The 10,854-nt window shown below is 47.9% G+C and overlaps 2 protein-coding genes across 2 annotated transcripts; one reads left to right on the forward strand and one right to left on the reverse strand.

The window, feature by feature from the left end:
• Positions 1 to 831: 831 nt before the first annotated feature.
• On the forward strand, positions 832 to 3,954 carry LOC146703012 (carbonic anhydrase 4-like). Its single transcript, XM_085466119.1, has 9 exons — positions 832 to 916; positions 1,211 to 1,283; positions 1,368 to 1,394; positions 1,483 to 1,653; positions 1,877 to 2,025; positions 2,157 to 2,252; positions 2,498 to 2,576; positions 2,717 to 2,880; positions 2,994 to 3,954. The coding sequence occupies exons 2-9, from the start codon at positions 1,211 to 1,213 to the stop codon at positions 3,177 to 3,179; spliced, it is 945 nt and encodes a 314-aa protein (XP_085322245.1). The 5' UTR covers positions 832 to 916; the 3' UTR covers positions 3,180 to 3,954.
• A 120-nt stretch (positions 3,955 to 4,074) lies between these two features.
• On the reverse strand, positions 4,075 to 5,881 carry LOC146703013 (uncharacterized). The gene is made up of 2 exons (XM_085467308.1): positions 4,325 to 5,881; positions 4,075 to 4,243 (listed from the first exon to the last, which is right to left on the reverse strand). Exon 1 carries the CDS (start codon positions 5,879 to 5,881, stop codon positions 4,676 to 4,678), a length of 1,206 nt encoding a protein of 401 aa, XP_085323434.1. The 3' UTR covers positions 4,075 to 4,243; positions 4,325 to 4,675.
• Positions 5,882 to 10,854: the final 4,973 nt, after the last annotated feature.

Consider the following 10,854-nt stretch of genomic DNA (forward strand, 5'->3'; position numbering starts at 1 on the left):
CTGTCGCTTCTGTCATCTTCCCCTGTACTCCGTCTCCCTGGTTCGTGCGTCTACCTGTCATGAGTCATGTCTGCATGGTTATGTTTAGTTCATGTCATGTCTAATCTCCATGTTTCCTGTTTTACTTTGAAAGTCTGTATTCAATGTCAGTGTATTTAGTTTCACCTCTTCTGTCCTGTCGTTAGCCAAACGGGACAGGCAAAAAAACAAAAAAAAACCAAAACAAAAACAAAACAGTTCCTGATTGTGTAAAACAATAAATGAAAAAAGTGAGATCATTAATCATCACGACACAGTATTAAGGCCACATTAAGAAAAACGATCATTTTGATCATTTTGAGATTGAAGTCGAAACTATTTTGAAGAAAAAGTTTGCTGTACCCTTTACAAAATGCCTTGTTTGGATTAAATTTATCAGCCGTCTTGTTATAAAACATGCATCATATTTATTGCACGAGGCTGTAATAACCTTTACGTAACCTTTCTGTCCAAAGTTGTGTGTTTTTTCCGTCTGCCCAAGGTGCAGTTTTCTTCATATTTTCACCTTTTTATAATGACACCTACACTTTGTCAATGTGCCAAAAGAAAAAGTATTTATTTTCTTGTTACGCAAACCGATTCTGAAGTGCGATTCCGCTTTGTCTTGAAATAACGAGTGTAATCTAGAATTACGACTTTAAACTCGAAATTTCGACTTTATTCTCAAAATGATCGATAATGTTTTTTTTTTTCTTAATGTCGCATTAATACTCCGTTGTACTTCCGCGAAATTATTGCGGAGAGATAAAGACCAACTCACATGTTACATGGAGGCGGTGTCCAGCCAGCAGCAGGATGCACTGAGGGAATAAAAAGAGGGAGGGTGAGGTGAGCTGCATCTGAAAACAGGCTGAACGGAGGCACAGGTGCATCAAAGGTAAGACACTGTGCTGCTCAGGTGAAGTGGCTACAGTTAGAAACCTGCATTTGTTGCATTCTTTTCTCTATTAACTGCAGCATTTGAAATTTTAGCATTAGTTAATTTTTAGAATTGAATGGTGAAAGTTTTTATATAGGTAAATTTGTCATTCCATACAGAAACATGTTAATTCATAAATTCATTCATTTATTTCTGTGTTTTACATTTTTTCAAAGTATTTTAATTTAATTTAATGTATTTTTTTTTTAAATATGTGCGATTCTAATCAATGTGGCTTTTTGCTCTTTTCAGATGGAGTGGTTTAAAGTTGTTGCGTTTGTTGTGTGCGTCCTACCCACCGCTCACTGCGCATCGGACTCTATAGGTATGTATTCACTTAAGAGCTTTTTGTCTACATAAGGGAATCTGAATGTCCTGTTTTAACCCCATCTTTTTTTTTTTTATCTAGCCTGGTGTTATCATCTCCCATCCTGCAGTAAGTACCCAATATCTCCATTATCTATTCCATGTGGCCCACTGGGTGACCGCTCTCCGGTGACTTTATGTGCCCTTTCTGCTTATAGATGACACAACCTGGCCAAGAATTTCCCCCCAGTATTGCAGCGGCAGCCGACAGTCACCCATTAACATCGTCTCAGCATCAGCCACACCGAACAACAAACTGACTGAATTCACTTTTTTCAAGTATGACAACACCTCCGCAATGACATCCATAGAAAATACTGGCGACACAGGTAAACACCGGGTGTAAGGCCACAAAAGTGTCATCTCGTGTTTTTTAGATAATAATAATAGTAATAATAATTTGAAAAAGAAAAAAAAGACAACATGTCTTACTTGGATTTCAGCGCCCCCCTCTTCTCTACAATTAAACTGCCTTGGACCTGAACATTTCCTCTTACTTCTTTCAGGTTAGGTGTAACTTCACCATGTTTTTGTTTTTCCTCCTTCTTCCAGTCAAAGTGACCCTTAAGAGCGGAGTTAAGATTTCAGGAGGGGACCTGTCCGAGCAATACGACAGCCTGCAGTTTCACTTGCACTGGGGTAATGGCTCCTCTGTGCCCGGCGCAGAGCATACAGTAGATGGAAAGCGCTATCCTATGGAGGTACAGATTTTTTTAACGTTTATTTTGTACATTTATCTTGTACATGTTAAATTGTAAAAATAAATAAATAAATAAAATAAACAAACAAACAAACATCTGTATGATCTTTATGAATTTATGAATTTTCCCAGCTGCATATTGTGAACAGCAAGTCATCCTACAATGGGAATACAAGTCTAGCCGTCAAAGACTCCACCGGACTCGCAGCTCTTGGTTTCTTCATTGAGGTGAGAGAAGCAGCGCACGAGATGATGCAATGCCTGCTGTGTTATTCTGTTTTGGAATCACTGCATTGTCATTGTTGTGTGTGCCTGTGTGTGTGTGTGTGTGCCTGTGTGTGTGTGTGTGTGTGTGCGTGTGTGTGTGTGTGTGTGTGTGTGTGTGTGTGTTTGGGGTGGTGGTGGGGGGTTGTTGGTATACTGTTTACACATCTTAGATGGGTATGACAATGTAAAATAAACTTTTTTTGCAGGTAATGCCAGGTAACTCAACTGGCCAGCCACAAAGCTGGCGCAATTTGACCTCTTACTTGGCCAACATCACACAAAAAGGTAACATTTTTGGTAACCCCCCCCCCCCCCCCCCCCCACACACACACACACACACACCAAAAAAACCCAACAACCTCCTCTCCTGTTTCTGCCTCTAAATTCTGTAATTTATAGTTCCTTCATGTTGTTTCTGTCCTCAGGCCAGAAAGTTTCCATTGCAGCCGGGTTTTCCCTGGACGACCTGCTCGTTGGTGTGGATCGCACTAAGTATTACCGCTACCTCGGATCCTTGACAACCCCAGCTTGTAATGAGGCGGTGGTCTGGACCGTTTTTAAGGAACCAATTAAAGTCAGTAAAGATCTGGTAGGTGTTATTTCATTTCTTCCTTGTGTCTCCTAATTGTCATTGTTGCAAGCACCAATGCCCTGATAGTGGTTCATGGAGTTAACTGGAAACAAAAAATGTCTCATGACCAGATTGACCTCTTCAGCACCACACTGCACTTCAACGACAGCATGTCACCACTCATGACAAACGTCTACAGAAGCCTGCAGCCTGCACAGAAAGTCTGGACTCAGAGCATCAAGGCCTCTGCCTCCACAACCTGCTTCTCCCTGGGCCTGCTGCTTCTCAGTCTTACATTGGGCTGGAGTTGGAGCTAAAATAGAAAGAGGACATTGTCAACAAACGTGCCTCCCTTCAGCACATGCGTTCTTTCCCTATTTAATTAAAACAGGCTTTTGCTGATTTCTAATGTAGCTCTTTATGTTTCACATAATCACGAAAAGTGCGAAGAATAATTTATTAAGGTGAGGGCTACTTATCTCTGCTATTCTTGATTATGGCTACCTGCTACAAAGCTTTAACCTGTTTAAAGATTTGCATTTGTATGTCTGCACCTCATGCTTGCACCTCAAGTTTACTTTAAGCAATGACATGCACAAGTTTTCATTTTGCGAGGCCAACACGGTCTGAACAATTGAGGCATGTTCCACGTCCGCGTTGAGCTGCCAAGCTACACTTGACAAAGAGATGCACCTGCAGTGTAGTTCTGGTAGTTATGAAATCCAGCATTATAAGAATGTGACACGTGAAGATATGCCTTGATGTTGGCATGTGCACATAGTTTAGTTTACCAAACGGTGATTGAAGGATCAGGGGACTGTCTTGTCCTTGTTATTTTTTGTATTTATTTTAAACTATTGTAAACTTTATTTTGGCTAAATCGGTGCAGCCACTATTGCAGTTGAAGTGGAAAATGGAAAAAGAAAACATGCTGATTCTTTTATGAAGGCTTTGTGTGTAACTTTCCCAGAGAATAACTTATCAGTGATGCACATTGTTTGTCTTTAGTACTGAACTGTATTGCTTGAACATGAAGAAAACTGTCACTTTCCTGGTCTTATTAAAAGACAATTAAAATTATTCATGACTGTTTTTGCAGTTTTACTGTCTTTTTTAATTCTTGGAAGTTTCTAGAACTTTTGAAATGATACTGTCACGGTCTGGCTGGCAGACCGTGGGGAGATGGGGAAATAGGACCCAAACGCCGGACTCTTCAGTGCAACAGTGTTTATTTACAAGGTGGTGAAGTAAACAACAATAAATCCCCAGTTTCCCAGACTCCCGTGTAGTGTCTTCTTCCCAAAAGTCCCCGTGTAGTGCTCTCTGCCCCAGTGTCCCTGCACTCCCCGTGCTCACTGCTCCTTCTCGTCCCACACTCCTCCTGAGGGGAAAACAATAGAGGCAGCCGTTAACACTTATCCCAGCAGGCATACACTCACACTTGACTTGTTTGAAGACTGACGTGTAGTCAAACGCAATAATCCAGCGTCGGTGGAAGCTCCATCGCTCATCTAAATAGCTCCCCCGACGAGCCCAGATGAGGAGCAGGTGTGCGGCCAGGACTTCGGGTGTGGCCAGCCCTCAAGTTAGACCACGCCCCCAGGGCTGAAGGTGCCTGTAACTTGGCCACAGCAGAAAGGCAAAACACACACACACACATACCTGCCTACATACAGATGTGCATAGGGGCAGCGCAGACAACACACCAAATAATAATAATAATAATAATAACAACAATAACAATAATAGTCACAGTCCCCACTGCCCACGGACCCCGAGTCCCCAGAGCCGGGTCCGTGACAGTACCCCCCCTCTAAGGGTCGGCTCCCGACGACCCAAAACACAACAGAAACCACAACCCAACCACCCCAGGGCGGGCGGCGGGGGGGAAACAGGACGGAGGGCCGGAAAACCCCAGTTCAAAAGTCCAACCACTGCCATGGTGGCAGCAACAGTTCTTGCGGCCAACCCAGTGGACCGCAAGCAGGCAAAACCCGCTATGGGTCAGGCAGTGGTGGGAAAACCGTTCGGGCGGCCTACCTCCAACCCCGTGGTGGGAGCAGAACGCTTCAGGCGGCCTGCCACGGATCCGGTGGCGACGGCGTTGCAGTTCCGGCGGGCGGCCACGGGTCCGGTGGCGGCGGCATTGTAGCTCCCGCCTCAGCACAACCCATGATTCTCGATGTACCGGCCGGGCTGCAGGACGTGGCGGCCGGGCTGCTGGACGTGGCGGCCGGGCTGCTGGACGTGGCGGCCCCTCCAGCACGCCGACCTCCAGCTCTGGCTCAGCGGATCCCTCCGGACCTCCGAGCTCCTCCGGTGGCAGCGCGGGCTCACCAGGCTCGCTGAGCTCCTCTGCTGGCAACGCCGGTCCCTCCGGCTCGTTGAGGTCCGCCAGCAGCGGTGCGGGCTTCTCAGTGGGTGGCTCGCTGAGCTGCTCCAGCTCACAGTGCTCCTCCGGCATTAGCTCGCTGGGCTCCCCCGGCTCACTGTGCTCCTTCGGCATGCCGAGCTCCTCCAGCATTAGCTCGCTGAGCACCTCCGGCTCGCTGAGCACCTCCGGCTCGCTGAGCTCCACAGCTGGTGACGCGGGCTCCCCCCGCTCACTGAGCTCCTGCTCGGGCAGCGCGAGCTCCACCTGCAGCTCCCGCTCGCTGAGCTCCTGCTCGGGCAGCGCGAGCTCCACCTGCAGCTCCCGCTCGCTGAGCTCCTGCTCGGGCAGCGCGAGCTCCACCTGCGGCTCCCGCTCGCCGAGCTCCAGCTCCGGCTCGTTGAGCTCCTCCAGCAGCGGCGCTGGCCCCCCAGCTGGCTCGCTGAGCTCCTCCGGCTCGCTGAGCTCCTCCGGCTGCGGCGCGAGATCCCCATGCACGCTGAGCCGGTCACCTAGCGGTGACGATGGCGACATGGCAGCAGCAGGCGGTGGATGTGGTGGCAGAGCAGTGGATGTGGAAGGTGGAACAGATGATGACTGACCGACTAGCTGGGCAGCTAATTGAAGTGAGGGTGATATGTCCAACATGAAGGGTGGAGAGGAAAACAATGTTACCGCTGGCTCAGCAATTTCCAGGGGGCCAGAGGCAACTGAGGCCTCCAGTTCAGCCTCTGGGGAAGCCCTGGGGAGAATCTCAGCCTCCCGATTGTCTGTAGTGGCAGGCTCATGTTCTAGCACTGGGTCCGCGGCTCCTCGTACGGTCAGTCCAGAGTCAGCTGGTTCTTCCCAAACCACAGGAGTGAGGTGAGCTTCGGTTTGATGAGGATGACGCCGGTGCCGTCTCTTTCGTGTTGGCGGGGCAAAGGAACCTGTCCCCTGTTCATCTGTGACTGGATTAGTTAAAATGACAGGGTCCGGTTTACTCACTGTGGTGACCAGCACTGTCGGTCTTTGGTCTGCTGACACAGAGGTCATTGAAGAAGTGAGAGGAGATGGAGTAGGGCGCCGTCCTCCTTGCAGTGGAGGGTCCAATAGGTGAGCAGCAAGCGGCGGTGGGAAAACCTTCCGCCTATTAAGAAAAAACCAGGCAGCGAGGGCTGCCAGGGAGGCAGGACAGCCTAAACCAAACAGTTCAAAGCTAGAGCTAGCCCTCAACACAGTTACAATTTGAATTAGTTTTGCAATGTCCAGAAAGCTCATGGAACAGGTGGTTGAAGACAGGAAGGCATCAAAAAATACGACCTGCATGTGTCTCTGATGTGGATCCGCCGCCTGGATAATGCTCCGACAGTATTTCCAGAGCTGGGCGAGCAATTCCTCCTGTGAGACGGTCCTTGAGTCCGCTGGGCCCATAATGGCTGGATTATTCTGTCACGGTCTGGCTGGCAGACCGTGGGGAGATGGGGAAATAGGACCCAAACGCCGGACTCTTCAGTGCAACAGTGTTTATTTACAAGGTGGTGAAGTAAACAACAATAAATCCCCAGTTTCCCAGACTCCCGTGTAGTGTCTTCTTCCCAAAAGTCCCCATGTAGTGCTCTCTGCCCCAGTGTCCCTGCACTCCCCGTGCTCACTGCTCCTTCTCGTCCCACACTCCTCCTGAGGGGAAAACAATAGAGGCAGCCGTTAACACTTATCCCAGCAGGCATACACTCACACTTGACTTGTTTGAAGACTGACGTGTAGTCAAACGCAATAATCCAGCGTCGGTGGAAGCTCCATCGCTCATCTAAATAGCTCCCCCGACGAGCCCAGATGAGGAGCAGGTGTGCGGCCAGGATTTCGGGTGTGGCCAGCCCTCAAGTTAGACCACGCCCCCAGGGCTGAAGGTGCCTGTAACTTGGCCACAGCAGAAAGGCAAAACACACACACACACATACCTGCCTACATACAGATGTGCATAGGGGCAGTGCAGACAACACACCAAATAATAATAATAATAATAATAACAACAATAACAATAATAGTCACAGTCCCCACTGCCCACGGACCCCGAGTCCCCAGAGCCGGGTCCGTGACAGATACATAGCTGGGTGGAGTCCTCATCTGCATTTGCTACTGTCATGGTCCTGGGTCGTGCGACCCAGTGTTTTGTGTTTAGTCTATTTTGATGTTTATTGTTTGTTTAGGTTCAATAAGTTATTCCAGCTCATTTGTAATTATATTACCCTTGTATTAAGCCTCCCTTGCCCTTCATGTGTTTATGTCTTTGTGTCTTGTGTTGTCAAGTTCATGCTGTCGCTTCTGTCATCTTCCCCTGTACTCCGTCTCCCTGGTTCGTGCGTCTACCTGTCATGAGTCATGTCTGCATGGTTATGTTTAGTTCATGTCATGTCTAATCTCCATGTTTCCTGTTTTACTTTGAAAGTCTGTATTAAATGTCAGTGTATTTAGTTTCACCTCTTCTGTCCTGTCGTTAGGTTCATGTGTGTCAGCTGTGCTCCCATGTGTGGCCACTTCCCCTGATCATCCCTCATGTGTATTTAGTCTCTGTGTTTCATGTAGTCTGTGTCGTGTCGTCTGTGTTCTCACCTCCATGTTTTCACGGTCAGTCCTTTCAGTGATCATCTTAGTCTCTGAGTTTTCTTAGTTTGTCACAGTATTAGTTTTCCCAGTTTAGTTATAGTCTAGTCACGCTATCCCTGCGTTGTTTGTACACTTTGTCTTCAGCCATAATAAAGGCTCGCTTTCTGTTAAGTTCACTCCCGTCTACTCACTTGTGTACGCACCTGGGTCCATTACACACACCACCGCACGGCCTGTCTCTGCATATCGTGACAGTACGACGCGACCATGCCCAGCGACACAAGAACAGGAGATCATCCGGACAGTGGAGTCGCTATGCGGCAAGTGGCTGCAGTGTTCCAGAGAGGAGGAACGGAAAGAGTTAGTCCGCCAAGTAGGGGTATGCGTGTCCGTATTCCCTTGGTTATGGGAGGCACTGAATCCCCTCATCATTGACTTTCTCGTCTCCTCTATCCAACTCCGCCTGCAACAGCAGCTGTCCTGTGTGCGTGAGCCGTCGCCAGAGCCATGCGGTAGCTCTGTTTCCCCGCTGCCTCGTGAGCTAGAAGCAGTCAGAGTTGGTACGGTGAGGCTCACCGCCGACACCCCCTCGGCTCACGCTCCATCGGCTTCTGCATCCTCGCCACCGCCTGACTGCACTACGCGGCTCAAGGAGATGCCAGCTGCTATTGACTTCGGCGAGGAGGAGCGGCAGCAGGTATTACGGGCGTATCGGGAGGACGAGCTCCATTGGAAGCCCTGGCTCATCCCCGAGGAGGAGTTCTCGCCAACCGCCCCGCCTCGCACCTGCCGCCCCGCCCTCGCCGCCTCGATCGGACTACTCGTGTCCTGCTGCCTTTCTAGCACGGATGTGGTTGGAGGACGAGGAGCCGGTCGCCATGGAAAGTCAGGTTTTGTCCACAGCCGCTTCAAGGAGAAAGCGGCGTTCTCGCCTCCGTCGCGCACCGCTACGTCCCGTCTCGCCGCATCCATGAACCAGTTAACAATCCTAACAGCAATAAAGATGACTGTGTCCTCAGCGTCATGACTTCTGAACCTGAATGTTGCACTGATGCAAACAATAACTGTCTTGTTCTAGAGTTGTTTAACCCTGGTACAGCAAGCTTTGAGCAGACAATGTCTGAACCTGGTACTACGATCAACAGTTCTAATGTTGCCGTTGATGAAAATGTGTCTGTATCCGCCGGCACTAACCTAGCACCCAGCTCTACAGGGGTTTTTAGCGCAGTACAGGACGGATTGTCTGTAAAGTGCAACGCTGGGATAACCAACCCACCATTATTTGCAGCCACCAACCATTGTACTTCTGTACTGTGTCTTCCTACCAAGTCAAAGGGTTTTTCTGAGTTAACTAGTGATGAGGACGTTAAGTCTCACACAGTGAACCTGCAGTCGGTGGGTTTTTCTGAAATAATGAAAGATGCTGGGAGTAAAGGTTCAGACTCAAAGTATTCTGTATCGACTTCCGGTTTGGAAAGCTACAAGATAGCAGCATAGGAGAACGTGTACCTGACGCCTTAATTAAAAATAGCCCATAGAGACCCGATTTCGTAAAGATTCTTATTAAAATAAGACAACTGAATAAGGGTTACAAGATGCCAAGAACTAAAAATAGTAAGAAATCTACGCAGCATGAATCGCACGAGGAAGACGGAGAAGGCCAGAACTCACCAGCTGGTAGCGTCATAGAGGACAGTGATATGCTAGCAGAAGCAAAAGAACACGCTAGCATAGCAAGCTTGGACCTTATTCTCCAAGAATTAAGGGAATTCAGAAGAGATAATGGAGCACAATTGAAGGAAATCAGAGAGGAAATAAACAAAACCAACAAGAGAGTGGAAGAGGTAGAAGAAAGAATAGTGGATGTAGAAACTCAAATACAAGCTAACGAGGAAGCAGTAACAGAGATGCTCAAACTGCATATTGAGATGGATGCCAAACTGACAGACCTGGAGGGACGGTATAGAAGAGAAAACATTCGAATATATGGTGGGAGGGGTCAGAAGACAACTCTACATCAATGGTCGTATTTGTGGAGAGTTTATTACGACAGAATCTGGAGTTGGTGGACTCCGCGGAGCTGCGAGTGGAAAAAGCACATCGCGCGTTGATGTCAAAACCACCGCCAGGAGTGACGCCACGGTCAATCGTTGCCAAACTGTCTAGTTACAGAATGAAAGAAGAAATATTGAAATTGACCTGGCAGAAGCGTGGATTTGACTACCAAGGCAAGACGGTTAACTTGGATCACGATTATGCACCAGAGATTTTAAAGCAGCGAAAGGAATACGCAGAGGTGAAAGCTGTGTTAAAAGACAAGAAAATCCGATTCCAAACTCCTTTTTCAGCAAAGATGAGAGTCTTTTATCCCGAGGGAACAGTGCTATACGGCTTGGTGGAGGAGGCGACAGGTGATATGGTAAAGAGGGGATTCCCGGTGACGATCATCAAATGCCCGGAGACGCTTCTGGAACAGATCCAACGTTTATCGTGGCGCACAGAAAGGAAAACACGGAGCCAAGTAAAAAAAGACCAGACCCGAGATTATAAGGAAAGACTACGAGTATTTAGACGTCAAGAGCAAGAATGAGTGGAACACCGAAAAATTGAGGCATAAAGGGAACAGGTGGTGAGTTTAATGTCATTAAAGTGTCTTCCGAGGAAACTAGCCATATACACTGGTAAAGACTTCTTATCTCGAAACAATATATTGAAGTGGCAATGCAGAAGTTGAAAATAGGCGGACGTGCTACCTATGCTATTAGTAGAATGGACATTGGCCGGCTGGCTAAGGAAGGCCCTGTCTCACATAGAGGTGAGAGAGGCCCCCCCTCGAAGCCCCCTTTTTTATCGGGGCTTACTTAGGGTCATATCGGGGACCCCACAGTTGGAAGTCTTTTTTTTCTTTTTTCTTTTTCTTTGACCAAATAAAGCTTATTTCTGTAGCTATTGTTCTATACAGCTTTAATGTTAATATTAATGCTTGCTTATGTATGTTTAGGGAGTGGTCTGATAGTATATGTCGTTGTTACATT

Source organism: Copadichromis virginalis, linkage group LG8 (genome assembly GCF_057382275.1).
Source record: "Copadichromis virginalis isolate Kocher_CV1m ecotype Utaka linkage group LG8, C_Virginalis_male_GT1.1, whole genome shotgun sequence".
Taxonomy (NCBI): Eukaryota; Metazoa; Chordata; class Actinopteri; order Cichliformes; family Cichlidae; genus Copadichromis; species Copadichromis virginalis.

Excerpts from the sequence above, each read along its gene's own strand:
- LOC146703013 (XM_085467308.1), bottom strand. The coding sequence starts at position 5,881 with ATGTTGGACATATCACCCTCACTTCAATTAGCTGCCCAGCTAGTCGGT.
- LOC146703012 (XM_085466119.1), top strand. The coding sequence starts at position 1,211 with ATGGAGTGGTTTAAAGTTGTTGCGTTTGTTGTGTGCGTCCTACCCACC. Across the intron at positions 1,284-1,367 it reads CTGCGCATCGGACTCTATAG|CCTGGTGTTATCATCTCCCA; the intron begins GTATGTATTCAC and ends TTTTTTATCTAG. Across the intron at positions 2,577-2,716 it reads GGCCAACATCACACAAAAAG|GCCAGAAAGTTTCCATTGCA; the intron begins GTAACATTTTTG and ends TTCTGTCCTCAG.